The 23,961-nt window shown below is 43.8% G+C and overlaps 1 protein-coding gene across 2 annotated transcripts in view; it reads left to right on the plus strand.

The window, feature by feature from the left end:
* The window catches only part of LOC308311639 (uncharacterized protein), a 54,678-nt gene that overhangs the window by 14,821 nt on the left and 15,896 nt on the right, over window positions 1-23,961 (plus strand). For both annotated transcript variants that reach the window (XM_080758407.1, XM_080758408.1), the window contains exons 7-27: window positions 1,413-1,457; window positions 2,936-2,962; window positions 3,349-3,393; window positions 4,785-4,829; window positions 6,103-6,156; window positions 7,980-8,048; window positions 8,176-8,244; window positions 9,407-9,475; window positions 14,694-14,762; window positions 16,346-16,414; window positions 16,766-16,834; window positions 17,531-17,599; window positions 18,163-18,234; window positions 18,462-18,530; window positions 18,698-18,769; window positions 19,378-19,446; window positions 20,226-20,294; window positions 21,812-21,880; window positions 22,253-22,321; window positions 22,668-22,736; window positions 23,733-23,801. In XM_080758407.1, coding sequence (XP_080614533.1) covers window positions 1,413-1,457; window positions 2,936-2,962; window positions 3,349-3,393; window positions 4,785-4,829; window positions 6,103-6,156; window positions 7,980-8,048; window positions 8,176-8,244; window positions 9,407-9,475; window positions 14,694-14,762; window positions 16,346-16,414; window positions 16,766-16,834; window positions 17,531-17,599; window positions 18,163-18,234; window positions 18,462-18,530; window positions 18,698-18,769; window positions 19,378-19,446; window positions 20,226-20,294; window positions 21,812-21,880; window positions 22,253-22,321; window positions 22,668-22,736; window positions 23,733-23,801 — 1,326 coding nt within the window. The remainder of the gene's footprint in view (window positions 1-1,412; window positions 1,458-2,935; window positions 2,963-3,348; window positions 3,394-4,784; window positions 4,830-6,102; window positions 6,157-7,979; window positions 8,049-8,175; window positions 8,245-9,406; window positions 9,476-14,693; window positions 14,763-16,345; window positions 16,415-16,765; window positions 16,835-17,530; window positions 17,600-18,162; window positions 18,235-18,461; window positions 18,531-18,697; window positions 18,770-19,377; window positions 19,447-20,225; window positions 20,295-21,811; window positions 21,881-22,252; window positions 22,322-22,667; window positions 22,737-23,732; window positions 23,802-23,961) is intronic.

Here is a 23,961-nt window from a genome sequence, read left to right on the forward strand (position 1 = left end):
AACACACAAACAGTCTTTTTTTCCAATCTCTGAATCTCAGGAAAAAGTCCAGGGAACATAAAGCATAATATTCTGTACTTTCCTGCAAGAAATAGTGGCTGAAGTCCCAGAATAGTGTATCAGTGTATAGGCCTATACGAGTGGCCAGAGCCGGCCATCCTATCGGAGCATGATACAGCACAGTGATGGTGAGTCGTGAGTGAGTTACGGTTTGTATTGAACCTCAGAGAAGCTTGATAGTCTGTGTCTAACATGCAAAGACACTGTGCAGAGACGTGCATGTATAGAAGAATAGAAGAGAGAGAAAAATTATGAAAACATAACCACTTCCACCCAGCCGACCCTATATTTTGGAAATTTCTTTTTTTAAAGAAACCTTTTTTTCAGGCGACAACGTCTGCGTTAATCTATGCCGGTCTGAAAGTACCTTCACCTGGATCAGCGACAGGTCTGCTCATGAGGGGCGCGGCAACGCAAGCGTGAAAGGAAAAAAATCCCAACTGAATCCAGGTCTGGTCAGTCGCGGGCGTGTGCACGAAACGACCATGTGCGTGACAATAAGCCCTTCGCTAAATCCCGCCCCAAAAAGTGATTGTCCAATGCCAATCCAAATAGTTTAGCAACTGTTGCTATGCAGGTCAAGCTTTCGCCACCTCATAGCTGTCAGTGTTATTTTGCATGGCTGTGTTGTTGAACACATACACAGCTTAACGTCGAGAAAGTTACACGACTGACCCACCCAGGTGATGGCAATAATACTAATGACCGTCACCGTAGTCTTACCATGCAACATGCAAACTCCGTCGGGTAAAAGTTGATTTCTCCCTCTGTAATTTCCTCGTATTTCTAGTTTATTTAAATAATGTCATGCACATTTGTCCAGTGCATAGCCTACTGCAGGCCTGGTTGATTTAGAACACATTTTGAAGGTTTTGCTACCGAAATGATCGATTATTTTATATGGAGAAATCCCGTCATTTAACATGCATCTCAATGGGGAGATGGACAGCTTGTCCTGTCTCCTCGCTGCTAACGTGCCTATTGGACAAGGACGGGTTGGGGAGGGACTTAGTGAAGGGCTGATTTCACGTGACCGCGCCCATGTAAATTCACTTGCGTTGTTGCCCCTCGACTTCTATGTGCGTACAGAAAAAAACTGAGGTCTCATTGAAAATGAATTACTAGGCACGTTAATCGCTGCCCGTTTGAAAGGACCTAGTCGTACATACTGTACAGTATATAGAATGCAACTCATAACTCGAACCACCAAATTGTCGTTTGTAAAGTTGTACGGTCACATTAGTAAGCACAACTGCAGAGAGTTGCCCTTTGTGTGTCTATGATGATCACGTTGCTTTGATTAGCCAGGGTTCCAAACTAAACCCAAACATGTTGTCACCTGTTCCTCACAGGGTGAAGCTGGGATCAGTGGATTACCTGGTCGAGAAGGGTCGGAGGTGAGTAAAGTCGTCATGCTATTCACCTGGTACAGTACAGTAGCTGTGCACAAACTGGTTTTGGTGCGCTAATGCTAACATAACAGCACTCAGTAATATCATACTGTACTGCTAGAAGACGTTGTATTATTTAGAGACAGTCGCATTGAGGAAAAGACAGGAAGCAGAGCTGGAGGTACAGTAGCAGAGATTAAAATGTTGAGGTTCTCTCTAGGAGTATCAAGGATGGATAGGATCAGGAACGAGTACATCAGAGGGACAGCGCATGTCAGATGTTTTAGAGAGGCCAGACTGAGATGGTTTGGACACATACAGAGGAGGGATAGTGAGTATATCGGAAGGTTGGAACTGCCAGGCAGGAGGCCTATAGAGGAAGACCAAAGAGAGGATGTATGGATGTAGTGAAAGAGGACATGAAGTGAGTTGGTGTGAGAGAAGAGGAGGCAGGGGACAGGGTGAGATGGAGGCAGATTATTTTGCCAGGTATGTTTGCACATACTGTGTGAGGAATTTGTCTATTATGTACACAGACGGTAGCCTGCCTAATAGTATATACATTCTGCATTGCACTTGTTGATATTATGTATACAGTACACACTGTGTAAAATCCCATGTGTTAATGTGACTTTGAGAGTGTAAAAATGGCCGGGTAGTAGCTATAGTAGTTGTGCCAGGGGTATTATTTGGAAGAGGTGATGTATGCTGTCTTCAGTGATTATCTTTCCTGCACATGCACTTCTCAGTCCTTGAGCACTGGAGGTCCTTGAGACTGCAGGTCTTGAGACTGCAGGTCCTGGGGTGCTGCAGGTCCTTGAGACTGCAGGTCCTGGGGTGCTGCAGGTTCTGGGGTGCTCCAGGTCCTTGAGACTGCAGGTCCTGGGGTGCTGCAGGTCCTTGAGACTGCAGGTCCTGGGGTGCTCCAGGTCCTTGAGACTGCAGGTCCTGGGGTGCTGCAGGATCTTGAGACTGAAGGTCCTGGGGTGCTGCAGGATCTTGAGACTGCCGGTCATTGGGATGCAAAGAAGTTCTGGGTCTTTGGCATTGACTTTAAATCACCAGCCATCTGTCTAATATCTGTAAACGCCGGACAATTGTTGGATGCTGCACTACGAAAGATTGCCAACAAAACGAAATGCTGCAGAGCCAGCATTTACAAAACCCATCTTAGACCACCCAACAGCGGAATAACGTTTAACTGCCTTTGTTTAGCGAGACAGTGCAGGAGTTCTTCCTTGTTTTTCTTAGTTCTTCCTCCTAAAACAATTAACGCCAGTCATTATTCAACACACGAAGTTGGATGATGAAGGCGGTGCCGCAACTAATACGTCTTTCACCATTGTGTCAAGATAACGCGTTAAGTACTTCTAATGAGTTATGTTCTGTAAGGGTGAAAGCAAGCCAGAGGGCCTGTTCTGTTCCTGTTCTGTGTCCATTGTTGTCTCGATCTGCCTTAACCAGACTTTGTTGTGTACACACAGGGCAAGGCCGGCTACAAAGGAGAAGCGGTATGAGTATGAATCCTACTATATACGTCTCATCAAATTGTCTTTTATAACCCATTCAAACTGGGAAAGCATCTGCCATGTTAGATGTTAGCGTCAGTGTTGATTTTGGCAGCACATTTAGATTTTAGTTTTAAGTCGTGGCCTTTTGAATAGTTTTTTGACCTCAGGTCTTAATGGGTTATATGCACGTTTCCCACGGCCACAGACGTCCAGGGATTCTTTTTTTTTTCAGATTTGAAAACAGTGCTTTTTAAACATTTTCAATAATAGAAGCAGAAGAATATTATTCAAGTAATAGCATTGGCTCATGGCCTGCAACATGTTGGAAGCCTGACAGTGTTTTGTACTGACAACATCAAACTGATAACGTTTTGTATCCCTTGCAGGGAGAGAGAGGAGAATGTGGCACGCCTGGAATTAAGGGAGACAGGGTACGTTGATGTATCGTGTCACAACAGATACACACCCATGTCATGTTTGGTCTCCGCTCAACCAGTACGATTAGCATCGCTCATAATTGTTATAATTATACAGGAATGTAGTGGAGGACCACACCACCCGTGTTGCTCTGCACACCTGCCAGTGCAGTTGTGATGACATCGTATCCATAAGGATGCATCACATTTGCACAATAAATTGCAACTACAGAAATGTATAGAAGGGCAATAATATTAATTATGTGCCCTGTGACATGATGTGATAAATGACCAAAAATCATGTGTCTTACAATTCAATCTGTAATTATTTCAGGCAAAGTTTCTACTAGTCTTATCCAGTAGAGTGGATATTTGTCATACAGTAAAGCATACAGTATAGAGCGCATAAGTGGTTATGGGCCCTTGACAACCGAGGGCACTTCTAGACTCATCCGCACTTCGTTATTAAATGATGTTCAATGCTCCTTCCTTTGCGTCAATGTAACCCGCAAGTATTACATAAGGTTTACACACATCTAAGCAGCATTGTGTGGGAGTTCTGTTTTACGACGCCAATTTGGCTGGTGTTGACAGAATGAAAGTTTAATTGAGCATCACCCATTTTATTATTCACCACACTGTGTTGAATGCAACTACAATGAAAGTTTAGTTTATTTTCCCAATGATAAAATGTCAAAGGAATGTGATAAAGGCACACAACACCCAACATGTGGCTTAGGTGGTAGTAAGTAGCCTTGCCGAGCCATGGGGCCCATAGGGCAGGAGCCTATCTCCTGTTTCTGTAGCGTGAGGCAGCTTGATGTACAAGTACACCCCTGGACATGACGCTAGCTATAGTATGTCGCAGGGACTTACACCCCAATCCAACCCTTGATGCTGAGTGCCAAGCAGGGAGGCACTGGGTCCCAATCTAAATGATAACATGTGGGAAACATTAAACTGGTATGCTGTCACATTATGTTTAATATCGGACACAAGGCACATAAAATGACTTGTGAATAAAAGGAAATTAAATTTCTTGCCCAACTTTTGTTTTCCCCTTTTATCTTTGAAACCTCAGTTTTGCTAGTCATCAGATTAAATACCACCACAGGACAAAAAATAGTTACATCGATCACATCCTGTTCTGTGATAAGGTAGGGCAAGGTTAAGCCATACATAGGTTAAGTAAAGTAGGCTAAGATAAGATAAGCAACATATAGCGTAGGATAGCATTGCATAACAATATAGGCACAATGTATAACATGTAGGATTTGCATAACAGAACAATAACGTAACATGACAGCGTAACGTACCGTAACATACACAACATAGCATTGAATTGAATGGCTGCACAACACAACACATCGTATACGTGATTTTAATTACCTGAATGTTCTCCCCAGGGTCCTGAAGGGCCAGTTGGCACCAGAGGAAACCGTGGACTTCAGGTGAGTTCTGTCGTTTCTCTCACAACGAAAGCATCATTTTAATCACCAAGCATACGGTATTGCAATTAGCCCTTCGCCAATTCCCTCCCCAACCCGTCCTCGTCCAATAGGCACATTAGCAACGGTTACTAAGAGAATAGACAAGCTGTTAGCGAGCAAGCTTTTCCTTCTGACCCATTGAGATGCGTGTTAAATGACGGGATTTCGCCATATAAATAATCGATCATTTCAGTAGCAAGAGCTTCTTCTAAATCTAGTCAACCAGGCCTGCAGTAGGCTATGCGCTGGACAAATGTGCATGACATTATTTCGATAAACTAGAAATACGAGGAAATGTTAAAGAAACGGTATCCAACTCAATGAACTTTAACGGCCGTCCGACGGGAGTTTTCATGTAATGCTTATGCACGTTAAGACTACGGTGATTCGTTTTATTTCCATCACCTGGGTTGGTCAGTCGTGTATCTTTTCCGACATGATGCTGTGTATGTGTTCAACAACACAGGCATGCAAAATAACATTTTATTTATTTTTATTTATTTATTTATTTGACAGGGACAAAGCTCATTAATCAACATGTCAGTTTTCACATCAATGTAAATGGGCCAGAGTTAGCCAAAGCTAAATTGCATCTGTAGTCCCTGGGCAGGCTCTTAAAAAGTGAATTATAAAAGAAAGACAGAGTGTAGGGCGCCTGCACACAACACCATGCGTTGATGCCCATCACTACGTCCATACAAAAACACAGTACAACAGATAAAAGAAAGACACCATGCGTTGATGCCATGTGTGCAGGCACCCATCACTACGTCCATACAAAAACACAGTACAACAGATAAAAGAAAGACAAAGACACCATGCGTTGATGCCATGTGTGCAGGCACCCATCACTACGTCCATACAAAAACACAGTACAACAGATAAAAGAAAGACAAAGACACCATGCGTTGATGCCATGTGTGCAGGCACCCATCACTACGTCCATACAAAAACACAGTACAACAGATAAAAGAAAGACACCATGCGTTGATGCCATGTGTGCATTGACAGCTATGAGGTGATGAAAGCTTGCCCAACATAGCAACGGTTGCTAAACTATAAATTGGCATTGGACAATTGCTTTTGGGGTGCGGTTTAGCGAAGGGCTAATTGGTTGTTGTAGCAGACAGTAGTGGAAAAACCTTCAGCTTATAAATGGTCAGCAGGAAGCAGATGACTCTATGATGACTCTGATCGTTTGGTACTTTTTCTTTTTGTCCCCCCTCCAATTCAGGGTGTGCCTGGTCCACACGGCGATGTTGGACCTGAGGGACCCATGGGTAAAAAAGTATGTATTTCTCCATCTTTTCAAATACACGCACACACACACTCACACACATGCGCGCGCAGTTATTTTACAGCTATACAGACCTTGGGCAGTTTGCTGAGAAAAAAAGAGAAATAAGTTGAAAAGATTAATGTAATTCAATGTTCTGCTTCGGCTGTCACCTCTTTTATGTATAGTACGAGTACTGTTTGTTCACAGAGGCCAGCACAAAGGCCAGGGACCTTTGGTCCCTCGCCGGACCAAATGCATGGGTCAAAGGTGACGCTCGGCATTGAATCTGTGTGCTCAGCTGAAGGATACTGCGCTTTTGCTACTCAATATGTCTTTCCCAGAACATGGGTTCTGGTTCAAATTAAGTTTCCATCATAGTTGAAGAAAGGAGCAATCCTGAGGCTAAATTTTACCAGCCAACAGAGAGACGTGTTACCTGAGGAGAGGCAGACATAATCGATAAAACATTTCATGTATTACTATCATCGATCAAAGGCGGGAAAAATTCATAGAAGAATGTGTCCTAATGTTTTATCTGCTGTAGGGGTGAGCTCTTTCGCAGTTTTTAAAGGATACCGTCACAGATGTGACATTTTGACGAGCGGCCATATTGCATTGATTCTTCACAGGCTTATACAGTGTGTACTGTACAGTAAAAGTCCTGATGAGTGTACCGTACATTGTGTGTTCGTTCGTCTGCGGCGTTGAATAACCACAGCTTTTGTGCCGTCAGTCATCGACTGACGGCACTCCAAACCATCGCCTCTTATTACCCTGTCAGTGTGTTTGTCCGTGTCCACGCCTCCCCGTCGCCCCTGCCATGCCGAATCTGACATGAGCCCACACTCCCCGTTCCAGCCCCCCCACCCCCCCTTAATTATTTTGGAGGAATGTTCATGTGGCTTGTCTGACTGTCATGTCATCCCACATTGGGACTGAATGGCAGACTAATGTCTGACTTCACGTCTTGTCTAGACGTGCCCGCAAAGGGCAGAAAAAGGAACAAAATTTATAAAAAAAAAGAAAAAGATGAAACAGACGGTGTGCACTGTACCGATGAGTCCACCACGCCCTCCTCACACCTTAGGGTCCTCCCACTCTATACAGCTGGAGGGAGAGGGGGTTGGGGTATGATCTGATTTACGGCTTGTCAGTAAAGTTTTCACTGAGGGGATTTTCCCCCACTCCCCACCCCCAGATACATGTCTGAACCCCTCTTTAAGATAGGAAGTAGAGGGGTTAAGGAAGGACATTTTGCCTGTGTGTGTGTGTGTGTGTGTGTGTGTGTGTGTGTGTGTGTGTGTGTGTGTGTGTGTGTGTGTGTGTGTGTGTGTGTGTGTGTGTGTGTGTGTGTGTGTGTGTGCGTGCGTGGTATGCGTGCTCTCGCACATGTGTGTGCGTTCGTGTGATTTATTGATGAGATCAGGAAGGTTATCTCAGAGGAACTTCCGTCATGCTGTGTCCAAGAGAGAATTCTGGCCGGGACGTCGGTGAAAGATGTCTGTCACACTTTGAAAACCTGAGTGTACACATTTTTTACACTGTTAAAAGTAAAGGATTTTACCGTGCATGTCCTGAAAATCCAAATGAGTATAAATACTAACAGAAGCCAGATTTTATTAGAAATTACCTAAACAAAGGTACACATTTTGAGGGATAAACAATATCCATTACACTTTCACAGCTCAGAGGATTATAACTAACTATAACTATAAGTGATCAGCACTTTATCATAATGGAATTCCTCAATGGTGTCACTACATAATTGTCTAATTGTCTCCTTATGTATCCGTGTGTGCGCGCGTGCGTGCGTGTGTGCGTGTCTTTTATAGGGGGAAAGGGGACTTTCTGGACCACCTGGAATCCAGGGGGAGACAGGGATCGGCCTGCCAGGACCTAAGGTGAACTCTACACCTATCCTGTTGTTTTGGAAAAATAGGAGGAAAAGAATACCATCATGCTAACACTTATGTTCCCACCTGCACTGTGCTTATTGCCTGCCTGTCTGTACGCCCCTCCTCTCAACAGGGAGATGTCGGTTTCCAGGGACGCTTAGGGCCCCCGGGGCCACCGGGACTTGGTGAGACAGGACCACCGGTGAGTACGAGTTCAATTCCAAGTTCAATTCCCACTGAGTGCTTAGCCGCAAGGTGACACATACTGAAGGTACATGCTCCCTCCGACGTCGGAAAAGTTTGGAAAGTCAGGACCTCTGGTGCAGCAGGCATATCCCCCTAAAGCCCCCCTCCCCAAAACCCAATTGACTGACTTCTATGTAAACCAAAAATTCAGTAGCTAAAATGTAGCTAGCCCCCCCATAGTCGTCGCTGAGGAGGAGCGTCCGAAAAATCTGAAGTCCGAAGTCCTGAATTACGTCATAATGTAGTTATCTCACTCCCTTTCCGGAAAAAAAAGATTTGGAAATCCCTGAGGAAGGAGCATGTATTGCGCTTTAGTTATGTGCAGGTGTACAACACACGCAAGTATAAATCAAGTTTGAGTATACTCTGGAATTACAAAACTGCATAGACAGAGTTCTGAAAAGACTTCATGTGTGCATTCATGGTTACATTACATTTGGTACAATGCGTTTCATGGGACTTGGGAGAGAGGCATACACCACTTAAATTCTGTGGGGAAAAATGTGGCATTGATTCAATAATAATAGTTCAGCGAATGTCCTCAACCCCCTTTCCCAAAATCATGTCTGGCATCAGCGAAAAAAAGAACAGGGCATTCATGACTTGCACAATAAATTATGCTGCTGTGAATTAAATAATACTTAAGCTTCTGGTCACACAAGAAAATGCAATAGATCACGCAATCTTTGCCTATACTTGTTATTTACAAAGACTTATGGTCTTAAGTAGGTCAAGACAAGTGCACACACACACACACACACACACACACACACACACACACACACACACACAAGAGACTGTCAGAAACTGTCAAACAGTACACAAGATACCGATATGCATAGACAGCACCACCGGATATAGGTGGCTCTCAGCCAGTCTGTGCACATTGAGCATATTGTGCTGGGTTCCTGGGGTTGAATGTGCATTGGTGAACACACACACACACACACACACACATAGGGTGCGATCATGATTCACACCCAATCAACACATTATAAATACAATCCCAAGGAACACACACACGCACGCTTTTGTGCGATTCTAGAAGAATGTTCTTGTGGTTTGCACTCATTCAACAGATGTTTGATGATCATCTGTTTGTTTGCTTGTTTCCCCAGGGACCTCAAGGGCCACAGGGGATCTCAGGAGAGAAAGGGCCAATCGGAGAGGGTTTCCCTGGACCCAAGGTAAGATTAGGCCCTGCATGTCCTAAGTCCTAACCAATTTCCAATACTTTTACTTCTACTCCACTACATCTCAGATGATCCAAATACATACATACATTATCCACTTATATACGCATTTCAGCCATTTGATTGTATGTACATTTGAAAACATTTTAAATGGGCCAATGTGCATATTAAGTATACTTTTGATGCCAATACTTTTGTACTTTTGCTAAAGTACACATTGATTGAATTGTTTCTTTCACTTTCACTTGTATAACCAGGTATTTCAACATGATACTTTTACTCAAGTAAAAGATTTGAGTACTTTTTCCACCACTGGACCTACGTATAACATTAGTGAAATTTGTCTTGCGACCCAGCAGCCTTGTACGCAACACTTACACAAACATTTGACACAACACAAAACAGAAAAGAAAATACAATTTCATACTGTACCTAGTCAGTCCTAGTGGCCAGAATCCTAATTTGTGGCCCCTATACATTGTAGGACTTTTAAAGTTGTCGGCGAGTCATCAGATTATGTAATTCACACTACAGCAGTTTTATTTTATTTTATCGGCTGTCATTATATCGTTGTGGTTTTCACACTAAACTTTTGATTGCCGACTAGGGGAACTAGCGCACACACACACACACCACACACGTGGTGGTCCAAATGTTTGCCCTGCTCACATTATTCAAGTGAGATGCGTTGGTTTTAAGACTTACTTACTTACTAATATAGCTACCTACTGTATATATGACACCTGGATTTACCTACGGAATAAAGGTTATATTATCATCTATCGATACAAACAGACAGACATACAGACTTTCTGTCTGTGAGCACAGCTTTCCTGTGCTCTCATTGGCTGTAATATAGGCCTTCTCGGGACGCGGTCGCAACCCAGTTCATACTGTACGATGTCCAGTCGGCGAGACAGCCAAATATCAAACCTGCTAGATATTCAGAAACGCTCGGGAAGGCGTCGGCGAGCGCTTTTATCGGCGCTGGATCTTCTCGCAGTTCCTTTCACACACAGCGAGCAAAACCTCGGCGGTCAAAGCCCGATCTTGCGTCCGACCGGGGGTTTTGTCGGCGAGCACTAAAAGTGCTTCGCGACAGCATAATGGGAGTAAATATGGTGCAGTGTGTACGAGGCCTAACTCCTAAGCCTCAAAGTGGACTGACTTCAGTCGGACCGGTCTGTATGCCGGAAGCTACAACACATTATGTCGCAGGCTTTCCACACCTGCAGTTCTTCCTGCCGGGATCATAACCCAACGCCCCCGAGAGGCTTTGAACTTGAACTTTGAACTCCCGACCCCAACCCCCCCATCACTCACCTACACCCCGCTGACCTGCGACAGAGGCCCCTCCGTCTGCTCTCCAGATCCCTGGCTGCAGGAAAGACAGGAAATTGACAACCTATATAATGCAGTTAACGTGAGACGATAACAGAACACAGAGGGCCCACGAATCCACACGCGGCAGCGCACGCATGCAGCGCGTCTCTCATTACCTCAGCGCCGCGTGATGCGGTTCATTGATCATCCACTACAGAGAACATGGGAACATGAGAGCACGCCGCCGAGCTACAAAGCCCCGTGTACGAGAATTCACAGGGGGGGGGTACAGTACCCATGCAGGGCCATGCAGCGAGCCCACAAAAAGTCACTCAGTGACAGATGGCAAGGAGAGAATGATCCATCTCTTCATCTGTGTCTCATCGTCTCAGGTTATACAGATACATTATGTGCGCGCGCGTTCGCACACACGCACATGCAGTCATGCACGCAGTCACACACGCACACACACGCACACACACACACACACACACACACACACACACACAGGTATGTGGTTTCACAGTGATACACACATGCACAGCGAGACAGTACACGCACATACAGTACATCCGCACACACGGAATCCATCTGCCAAGACCAGACTTGGTCCCTTCTACAATAGATGCCCTCATCGTATAGCTATATGCAGCCTTAGCATTTATGGTTGGTTTTTCTTTTGCGTGACTCGCCTCTGCCCCGATTTCTTTGGGTCCTGTTTGTAGTGGCTTACAGGAGACGTGATGACATGCACACATTCCATTCAGGGACGTTGTTATTCCACACAGCCCGGTATCCCTGTACAACACATAGTTATACACGAGGCTTTGGATTTCCATTGGCAGGTGTAGCTGTGCCCAAAATGTCTTGTTTTGATAAAACCAGATGGGGCCCCCTGAGTTAGTGAAACGCGATTAAGTCTGGGGAATGCACTTAAGCAGCATAATGACAAAGGCAATCGTCCTCTTTGCCTGCGTTGCAACACCAAATACAGAGCAGCGGAGCCCTACACGAGAGACCGCACGATGACCATAATTCACTCGAGACGCCTTTTTTTTCCACCTCACCGGATATTCATCCCATATTTCATCTGCTGCCATTCCCCGGAGAGAGAGAGAGCGACAGCTACTTTCCACCCCCGATCTGGAACAGGAGGTGTATCTCCTGACTATTTCAGATTGGCCTCAGGGGGTTCTTTCTGTTTTCTTCTTCTTCTTTTTTCCCTCCTTTCTCGACGTGAGATTGACCCCCGGTCTCACAGATGGCGTCCCGGTTCCAAAAAGGCAAGTGCTCCTAACCACGACGTGTCCTGACAAGCACCAGATTCACAAGAACTCAGCCACAATATCATACCCTTCCAACATAATTAGCACCCTGGCCTTGTTTGCCAAACTGGAGTGTCATGACAACAAATTTGCCTCTTTTATCATTCATCCTGGTGTGAAAGTAAAGCAATGCTTTGCTAACTAATGTACTTCCAAGGCTGCGAAGGTGTTACTGTCCTTGGGTAACCCCTCAGGGTGCAGAGACGGAGGAGGAGGATAAAAGAAAATCTCTAGAAATATGACTTTTCTACGGAATCAAACAGCAAGGCACTGCAGTGCACATTTCCTATTGTACCCGGTGTTAACCGAGATTACCGGACTAATCTCTCACTTGTCTCTTTTCCCTTCTCTTGTGCGTGCTTTAATATTTCAGCTCAAAGCCCCGAGTGTGGTTACGAAGCAGACACTTCACAGGGAGTGACTTCACAGAGACAACATTCTGGTGTTTGCGTGCGACAGCTCGGATTTATTTCACTCCTGTCCTGGTGCCAAACCCACGGTCTGATTGATGCTAAACATGTCCCCACGTCAAAACCCCTCTGGACAGCACGGCCTTGAAAAGTTCTCACCCCCCCCCCTTTTGTCCTGACACAGAGCAGTGTGTAGCGTGTGTGAGACGCGCAGATGTGGATCATGTGGCCTTTGTAGACACCCCTACTTTTTACTACATAACTGTTACTCTGTCCCCAAGAGGAAGTGTCTGGAAAGATTCACGCTCGCTTTTCAGCCATCGGAGTTTTACAAATAATGGTCTGGAATGAATTTACTTGAGGGACATTTTATTTTGTTTGTAGAGGCATTTAAAACCACTGACCGACGCCCTAGGCAGGGGTCTATCTTTTTATCCCCTCAACACCAAATGTCTTTATCGAAAATAGCCGATCTACAAGCACACAATATGTGCCGCAACAGGTCTTTATAGATCATAGATTTTTGCGAAAGTTGTTCTATTTATGACTTGCCCAGAATAGTGACGCTATAGGGTTCAATGGTTGATAGTTTTTTGCTCTAAGTCTAAGAAAACGTAATGAGAAATTGTCTGCAACGATACCTCAGAATAGGTTAACGTTAATCTGTAGGCGCACACTGTGTTTTGCATTTGCCCTTCCTTATACCTGTCTGCATATGCCATCTCTGTGAACAGCGCTTTTCATTGTTCACTCCGACGTTGTCGTGTAGACAAAAACAAAAATGCAAACCGGAATTAGAACGGAATGTTTGCAAACATCAAAATGCTCGGTCAGGAATGCCACATTTCCTCACTGAATCGTGTTTACGATACCTGCACAAGTTGATGTTTGGTGGTCTGTGGTTTTGTGCGAGGTTGTTCCCATGCGTCGGTTCTGATGTGACATTAATGGAAGCTAGCCACCAAAATCTCTCATCGTGACCATTTAGCAGTGACTGTGGAAGGATCGTGAAAATGATGATTGATTGACTGAAGAACACTGCAGCCTCATGTCTTCCATGTACAGTACATAAACACAGCACCCTGCATGCAGCATCTTCCATGTACACGCACGCATGCACCCACCCACACGCACGCACGCACAGGGCCCTGCATGCAGCATCTGCCATGTACACTGTGTACATGTAAAATACTCACCATCACCTACAAAACCCTCAACAACCAGGCCCCCCTCTACCTCTCTGAACTCATCAACCGCCATGTCCCCTCCCGCTCCCTCAGGTCAAGCACTGCCAACCAACTGGAACCCCACAAATCTAACAAACGGACATGGGGAGACCGGGCCTTTGCAGTGGCTGCCCCTTCTCTCTGGAACTCACTCCCAACTCACATCAGAGCTGCCCCCACCCTCGAAATGTTCAAAAGCACACTCAAAACCCACCTTTTCAAACTGGCTTTCCCTACACACACACTGACACACCCCTTCTTGTTTGTCCCTCTTTTGATTTTGATTTCTAGTTTTTAACCTTTTAAACCTTTTTAAATAGTTTTCTAATAAATATGTCTGTACTCTTTCTGTAAAGCGACTTTGGGTACCTAGAAAAGCGCTATATAAATCGTATATATTATTATTATTATTACACACACGCACACTCACACAGATCTTCTATGCCGTTTTATTAGGCCTGTCACAATTATTACATAATCACCCAATCACAATAATTTGAGATAATCAAAATGATTTTGCATAATCGTCATTTTTTTCATATATTTTGATTATTTTCAAACATTTTCAAAACGTAGTGGAAATAGCAGATCTATATGAGCTTGTAGATCAGCTCATATATCCACAGATCATTTTTTTAAGTATAAAGTTTTTAAATATGACAGTAATTTGCATGTTTAGGTTATTTGGCATATCTGCTCTGTAATTTCCTGCCATGTAATTTCAAAGCTTAAAAGCTAAACAGAAATGTAATGTTTTATTCATGTGCTCAACAACGTTAATCACAATCTGACTTGTGCGACAATTAATCGTCACGTAAAATGCCATTATCGTGACAGCCCTAGCTGTTTCGTTTGATGAATCCATCTTCCAAATTGGTAATGTTCCTTTCTCTCTGTCTCTTTCTCCTTTCCCCTTTGGTCTCCACAGGGCGAGCGGGGAATGGAGGGGCCACGGGGACCCAGGGGCCAAGCGGGCCATGGAGTCAAAGGGGACAAGGTAAGTGGCGCAAAGTAACTAAGCACATTTACATAAGTACTGTACTTTCGAGGTATTTTTTACTTTACTTGAGTATTTCCAACTTCAAATACTTTTACTCCACAACATTTATTTGAAAACTTTAGTTGCTAGTTACTTTGTAGAGTTTGTTAATTATTACAAGCTACTACAAGCACACGCGCTGTAATGCGACGCATTTCAGGACAGTTCAGGGCAGCACAAGACGGTACATTACAGTACAAACAGTAGGCTGTAAATATACTCCCCCTCACACAAACATGCAGATGAACCCAGGCAGGCAGTCATCGTGAAGAACGGAAGGGCTCCAGTCAGACTAATATATAATATAATGAGCTTTCTCTGCACAGAGAAGATGAATGGCGGGGCTAGATTAGCGGGTGGGCTTCAAAAGTAGCCTATAATGTTATATCATTGACCTAAAAGGATAGTATGATAAAATAAAAGCTAAGGACTATCAGAAATGGCTTTGGGCATATTATGGAAAACTTTAGACATGCAGAGTGACGCATTACTTTACCTGGGTTACATCATCTTCTGATACTTGAAGGTTTTGACATGAAATAATAATCCCGTACCGTGTAGAGTTTTGTTTCATTAGCTTCGTTGACAGAATAGGTTACAGCTTGTTACGCTGCTGCTTGTTGAACACACGTGAATGGTAAAGATATCAAGGATTCGACAGTGACGCAAGTAACACAGACTCTAAGCTGTTTATAAACCACAGTCAGTGACGCGTCGCTGACGAATCCTTGAATGTTAATTTTTCACAGCTGTGATTTGCCCTGGCAAGCTTACCGTACCTGTGTGGTGAAATTTATGACAGTGATAATTACAGCGATTTCATGAGCTAATGACACATCAGTCAGTAGTCAGCCAACATTTGCATCTTGAAACCTAATAAACCTTTTAATTTACCTCGTGTTGGACACATGATTTATTATGACGTAAAAAGATGATGGATCAAATGTGTGAACAGACAGAGGAAGGGAAAGGGAGAGAGAGATAGAGAGAGAGACAGAAAGAGAGACATATGCATTATTAATAAAAAGAACACATGTTAACGTTTATTTTTTACGCTGACTTATCGAAGACATGTTCCACTTGTGCTTGAAACATCCGGTTGTGTCTCTGTCAACCACGTCCAACACTGATTCACCACTTATAGAGTTCAAGCCGTTCTTTCAGCATTGTTCCTTCATCTACGGACACCTGGAACACTTTATTATTTGCTGCAATAAACATTCTTTGTTCATTACCATATAAAACAGAACTGTGTTAAGTTATACTGTCCTATTCGGAAGCTGTACTTATTCATAGTTGTAAAGGTTTCTTTACGCGGGTATACCTTGTCGAGTGAGGTTGTTTAAAATCACGCTTTTGTAGTCATTAATAATGAACACACAATAAAATGCGCTGGAATGTCACAAACATGGCAATTTATTACTGGGTGCTTTCCACGTGCTATAAATCATACGGAACGTGCTACTTGACATGAGGTGCTAATGCTATGTGTCATAACCGCCTCACTGTTCCTCTGCCTGCATTCTCGTTATAACCTATAGGGGGACTTTGGCCCTCCAGGGTTTCCTGGCCCTCTTGGCCTCTCAGGGGTGGGCATACAAGGGGAGAAGGTAAGTCCGTCATTATTTTATTTTTATATAATCGTTTTCATATTTCCATGATTTATTTTCATGTTTTGCACTGCAAGCAGTGATCCAAATTATATCCACCGCCAGAAGACAATGTGGCATCTTAGAAAGTTATTGCATGATTTGTTTGAAAAATACTATTGTTATGCATATTTAGCTAAAATTGTATTCGCAAAGAAGGGATATTTTCTATAATGAAATGACAGAAACAAAAAAAATGCAATACATTACAATACATTACAATCAATTACATTGAGTATCATTGTTCATAAAAGTTATTCTGTGCATTATGCCACTTACTGTGTACTAATCTCTGTGTCCATGGATCTCCAGGGTACAGAAGGGCCCAGGGGGCCAATAGGGGGTAGAGGCCCCCAGGGAGAGGGTTTCCCAGGGTCCAAGGTGTGTATGCTTTTATGCTTTAAAGGGCAAAATAAATATATCAATGAATAAATAAATAATGTGTTGAATAAAATATTATTTTAACCAAAAAAAGACCTAGACGGGCACACTGTATGGGGGAAGAACAGCGGGGATGAGGAGCTGATGGCTTGGATATGGTGTTATGGGGAGTGAAACAAACAAGGACAGATGGTGGTGGATTTTGTCTAAAGGATGGAAATATGGCTGTGGTGAAGAAAATGATAACATATAAAGGCATACAGTATAGGAGGGCACTGAGGGGGACATTCAACATAGGAGGGCTGTAGGCAGCTCAGAAACACGTCCGCCACATCATCGTTAGCCGGATTTTTTTTGAAACAAGATTATTTAAATAATATATATTTACATTTTTATTATCGTGAGAACGATTTTTTCTGCCGACCTCATGCCGACCGCTCGGTGCGGCCGTTCTTTTCTTTGTTTTACTGGAGTTAAGGTTAGGAATAAGGTTAGGTTTAACCGTTTAAGCATAATTTACTTAGGTTACTTTAGGAATACCAGGTGGTATTCCATGAAAAGTGGTGAAGTGGTCCTTGAAGCCAAGGTGTAGACCACCTACAGAGCACTTGGGTAGAGTTTAAGTCGTTTTGTATTTCTGTACTGTAGTTACATCAGAGTTAAGTCATATTTTCCTCTGGTGGTTCTCTCATTCAGGGGGACCAAGGCTTTCCTGGGGAGGCTGGCGTCACCGGAGAGAGAGGGGCTGGTGAGCCAGGAGCTAAGGTGAGGACCAGGACCGTCCGCTAAAACTCACCATAACTGATATCACGCACAACCTTTCTTTGATCACCAAACTGCACCGTGTATGTCAGATGTTGTGTTAAAGATGTATTATATATCTGAAGGCTCATAAGCCTTATGTTTTGATTTGAGGATGATACATTGTATTGAGGCATTGCCAATAGAGTGACGCATGCACGCACGCACGCACACACACACTCACGCACGCACGCATGCACACACACACACACACACACACACACACACACACACACACACACACACACACACACACACACACACACACACAGACACACACACAGACACACACACACACACACACACACACACACACTTCAAGTAATTACTACAACTACTACCAATAAACTATTTTTACAGGATCTTCTTTCTATTCATTTTAAGCGTGTGCTATAAGCACCAAGTCACCAACCAGGCCAGAGAAATGTAAAGACAAGACAGAATACACCGCAAAGTGGGAACCGTGTACTGAAACACTTTTCTTTAATATGTGGCGCACTAACGTATGATGGATGATCTCCCTCCAGGGGGAGCCAGGATCCATAGGACTGGGTGGGTTGCCAGGTCTGCCAGGGGAGGACGGAGCACCTGGACAGAAAGTATGACTCGCTTTTATCACTTATATCCTCCGTACGTGACTGTTCTAACTCCATTGGTAAACCCTGAGGAATTCACTGTGTGTGTGTGTGTGTGTGTGTGTGTGTGTGTGTGTGTGTGTGTGTGTGTGTGTGTGTGTGTGTGTGTGTGTGTGTGTGTGTGTGTGTGTGTGTGTGTGTGTGTGTGTGTGTGTGTGTGTGTGTGCGTGTGCGTGTGCGTGTGTCCATAGGGCGAGCCAGGCTCCACAGGTCTAAGGGGACTCGAAGGCGCTCCTGGAATTGGCACGCAGGGTGAGAAGGTACGAAACGGTCTAATTCCTCCATTTATCCAAGGAACTTCTAGAACTGCCCTGCTCAAGGGCACATCTACAGCAGCTTATAGCTCCACGGGCCAGAATCTGACAGAATGTCTTCTGTGACTTTGTCATGAGCCCAGTCTGTGTTGGCTTTGTTTTTGTCTTATTAGGGGGACCAAGGCGGGAGGGGAATACGAGGTTTGTCTGGTCCACCGGGCATTGCTGGGCCCTCAGGAGCCAAGGTGAGGATACATTAACATTAACACATCTTTATGACTATTCACACACAGGCCATTTTGATCTTACTGTACATCACATATGGGGCTGGGTGGACACCGTTTTTAAGTAAAAGTATCGATACCGCAATGTAGAACTTACTGTGTTATAAGTAAAAGTCCAGAATTAAAAATGTACTTGGTAAAAGTACAAAAGTAATGGCAAAGTAACTAACGCTGTCAAATAAGTAAAAGTACAATATTTGGATCGAAAATGTAGAGTAGAAGTAAAAGTATTGGAAATTGGAAATACTCAACTAAAGTACAAATACCTCAAAATAACGTAAGTATGTACTGGGTTACTTTCCACTCACTCCCATTTTCCCATTTCAATTTGAGAGCAAAGAGAAAAATGGCCAGTGTGTGAATCTAGTCATTTCTATATCCCAATAGGCCTACTTTTATTGTCCATGCAGGCACATACTGTCTCTGTTGTCTCTGTTATTCATAGCATGACTGCCTGTGCCTGATGAGGTGCAGTGTGTTGTTTTTGTAAAATATGTCTTTCTTAAATCAAATAGTAAAAAGAGGAAACACAATTAAAGAAAATGTCTTGTTCTTCTCCCCGTCACCAGGGAGAACCAGGGACGTCAGGTCGATTGGGTTTACCAGGAATGCCAGGCCGTGGGATCATAGGAGGCAAGGTATCTGTTTTCTCGTCCGTTTTATAACCTTCAACAACAAACGCATAACATCACATTTTAAAAAGAAAGTCAGGGTTTCTAAATGAGCACAAAGAGCTTTCACCTACATTAAAACAACACAATTTAGGTAATAATAACATATACAGGCAGGAACATTAGCCATAGTATTAGAAAGTAGTGTGTGTAGTTAGTACTAGTGGTCCTAGTGGATATAGTAGTAGTTGTAGATGTAATGGTTGCAGAAGCAGCAATTAGGCCTTCGCTAAACCCCACCCCAAAAGCGATTGTCCAATGCCAATCCAAATAGTTTAGTAACCGTTGCTAAGGATGACAAGTTTTTGTCATCTCATAGCTGTCAATATTTTTGCATGGCTGTGTTGTATGTTGAGGACATAAAGTTACATGACTGAGGCACCCAGGTGATGGCAATAATACTAATCACCGTACCCTTACCGTGCATTACATGAACACTCCTGTCGGATGGTGGTTTATTAAAATAATGTCATGCCCATTTTGTCCAGTGCATAGCCTACTGCAGGCCTGGTTGACTAGATTTAGAAGATATTTTGAAGCTACAGAAATGACCGACTGTTTATATGGAGAAATCTCCGTCATTTAACATGCATCTCAATGGGTGAGAGAAGGACAGCTTGCCATCGCAGAGTGGAGTATAGGCGGGGCTTAGCGAAGTTCTAGTTGAATGTATTGTGCAACTGTGCATTCTATATGTATTTCCATCTGCTCTCTACGTCAATAATTGAATCATGTATGTTTCCCAGGGTGATCTTGGCCCATCTGGTCTTCCTGGTCCAATAGGGGAGACTGGCTATGGACTCCCTGGTCCCAAGGTAAGACAAGATATATAAATAACTCTTAACCACTTTCCTAGAGGTTCTGGCCCTCACCACCACCCGACCCATATGACCAATTGCCCAATGCAGCATGTCCCATACATACCCTTAATCATTTCCAAATGTATAAATATTTTGAAAATAGCAAAGATCGGCTATTTTCAAATGGTCGAAATGTGCATTGGGCCGAAGTGTTTGTAATAATAATGAAAATCTAAAAAGTAACTAAGCCTAGTAACTAAAGTTGTCAAAAATGTGCAGTGGAGTAAAAGTACAACATTTGGCTCTGAAATGTAGTAGAAGTTAAAGTACTGACAATATTGTACATACTCAAGTAAAGTACAAATACCTCACTAGCCTGGCTCGAGCCCTGAATCGCTAGCCACGCACATTAAATAAAACATGTTCTGGCGATTAATGTCTCGATCAAGGGACAAATTAGCCAGTGGCCCAGGGGCCCTTGGCTATCAGGGGCCCTTTGGGGAAATTGGACCGTGAGGTACTAGGTTTGACGCCCTGAAAAGGGCTCCTGGGGCCCTTCACTGGTTGTTGATTTTGTTAAATGTAGGTTAAAAAGATGATAAAAACACGGAAAAACACGAAAATGTCACGTGCACGCGCTTCATGGGGGTTAATCTGTCCCTGTCTCGAAAATCACAGCAGCTGATTGGCCATCAGCGCCGTCACTCGACAGCGTCAAACAACAAACATGGCTGCCTCCACTGTGGTAACTTGCGACCATATCAACCTGGCTATAAATCGCCCTATGGTAAATACAGAAACGAGAGTTTTTAGAAAAATCTTCATCTGACATGTTTGTACAGTGTTTGTCACGACACCTAACCCACAATCCCCGTCACTCTGTCACGTCACTCACCCCAGACAAGCCCCCAGGTCATCGTGACATCAGCCCCCATATATGGTGATCCCTGATGTCATCAATATTGGCCAGAAACTCATCTGACCTCAAACCTCAAGCCCTTAGATCTCCATATATGGATATATGTCAGTCCGTCCGTCACGCCTCGTGACACGTTCCATATATGTTTGTCAGTCCGCCACGCCTCCCGACACGCTCGTGATAGAGAGGTAGGAGAGTGAGAGAGAGAGAAGGGGGGTGAGAGGAGAGAGCTGCGTAACATGGATGTGCAGGCTTTGGTTGCTAGATGTGAGGGCCGCATAGCTGCCCGAACCTCTATTAAAATGCATCTGTAGAGTTAATAACAAGCAGTTAAAAAAATAAACAACTTCAATGTATGAATTTCACATACTGGTGAGCCGTAAATAATACATTTTAAGAAGGAAGCTGTGGGCCAAATAAAATCAGCCTTTTTTTCCCCAATATTGCCCCCGGGCCGGACTTTGGACAGACTTTGGACAAACCTTATGTACAGTACAACTACAAACATATGCTATTCGGACTTAAGTGTTCTGGGGGTGGAGAGTTGAATCAAAGCTACTGTAACTAATTTATTTATGATGAAGTTCATGTTGGATGATGTGCTTTTTTGCAGGGCGAGCGTGGGGATTCAGGGCCCCATGGGCCTTCTGGTCCCAAAGGAGACGGTTACCCCGGCCCCATGGTGAGGATACAACGCCCATGACGGACCACCATATTATGTCCATCTGTGCACCTGTCCATGCATTCATCTGCCAATGTGTTACACGTGTCTTTACCTAGTTTTACATGGCGCTGCACGCATCCATCCGTCTGTCATTGGGCTTCCTGACTCATCCATCAGTTTTACGTTTAGTATCAAGAGTTACAGTCAAAGCCGGATGGCCAGGTTTATCCATAAACCCTCTCCATTTCATGCTAATACTTAACATACTATACTTAACATACATGTTAGGAATTCGATGGCCCCTGCCCGGACTTATGTTTCCCAACATACGTACCGAACGTCACAACACATTGTTAACTTTGTGTTGAGTTGTGTTGTGTTTTTGTGTAGGGCCCTCCTGGTTTGCCAGGCCTTATGGGAGAACCTGGCGTGGAAGGAATTGGCATTCCTGGACCAAAGGTACGTACATACATACTATACATACATACATACATACATACATACCCTACCCATTTTAACCAAATACATACATAAATACATACAGTATGTTTTACTTTTACATATATTTTTACACACAGTATAATTAGTGAGCTAGCAAATAATCAAGTGATATGAGGTGAATCCAAATTTATCTGCTGTAGCTTATGTACGTGCCGCACGAGTGTGCGTGCACAAAAGTAACAGTAGCGGCTACATGATTCATTTATGATCAAGCAAGCTCACTCGACCTGTTTGATTGTTAGGCTGTGTGTGTGCGGGTAGCAGCCTTCAGTTCGTCCAAACCCCTCTGTTCTCATCTTGCCAGGGCGATATTGGATTCCGCGGGTTGCCCGGGTTACCGGGACCTCCAGGGGAAGGCCTGCAAGGACCATCGGTAACAAAAATAACCACACACACACACACACACACACACACACTGCATTATGAAGAACACTTCTGGAATGTCCCCCGCCGGCACGAAGCGCGCAGTATTACCACGGCCCTTTGTTTAAAGTAGCTTCCAAAAATACTTTTCATCAAACCATTTGTCACTGTGCTCAAAGGGTAGACGGCGCGCAGCGAGCGCTGTGTAATCTTTATTCTGATTTACAGTGCGGCCCAGGTGTTTCTGATTATCCTCAAGAGGTATTATGTTGTAGCTCTTGACAGACAGCTTTATCTCACCTTTGTACGTGCGAACGCACCGCCTCCATACTACCAGCGGTGGAAAGTAACTAAGTACATTTACCCAAGTACTGTACTTAAGTACAATTTTGAATTACGTTTTTTTTTATAATCATTTTTATTTATATTTAATGTTTCGTGGTTAGTACGAGTTGAGTCACTGCCAGCTGAGGAACGAGGAATCTCAGGAACGCAATGTGTTGACAGTTGGGCACATTGCTTTCATACAGTATGTAGTTTCAAGGTTTTTGCGGCCAAATGAATTCCATTTTCTCCAGAAACTGGCTGTATCAAATATGATTGGACATCATTAACGACGCACAGCCACCTCCCTGACAGAAAGGCCGGGATGATCGGTTTATTTTTCAAACACAGTTCTTATATGAAGCGACCTAAAATCCCCCTATGGGTATTACAATGGAGGGGCAAAAAATACATGAACCTGTGCACTGGCACCCTCTACTGAAAGTGACGTCAGACTTCGGTGCTCTATAGGGATTACATAATACTAGTTTGTTCAACTATGATGTTTGTAAACACAAGTCTTCGGTATACTATATACTATTATGTCATGCCTCATTTCTTGTCAACTTCGAGACATGTAGACAAGGTACAAAGAGTCATTTCAAGCTGCTCTGGTCTGGCACGCCTACGCTGTATCTTCTTGTAACATTCATGATGATATCTGCCTTATTCTGCACTTTAGGGTAACATCGGACGACCGGGCCCTCCAGGACCGTCGGGGCCTCCGGGACAAGGACTTCAGGGGCCAAAGGTAGGTTGAGTTAATGTGCCATGCTCAGACCGGAGTGGTCCTAAATGTATGTAGCTTACTTAGCTTCCAAGGCTAGGGGTAGGGTTGTCATCAAATGATCAGAATCGGATCGGGAGCAAAAATACAAAAACGTGATCAGGACATCCCTAGTGTCAATATT

The sequence above is a fragment of the Protomyctophum bolini genome (genome assembly GCF_963924005.1).
Source record: "Protomyctophum bolini genome assembly, chromosome: 24".
Taxonomy (NCBI): domain Eukaryota; kingdom Metazoa; phylum Chordata; class Actinopteri; order Myctophiformes; family Myctophidae; genus Protomyctophum; species Protomyctophum bolini.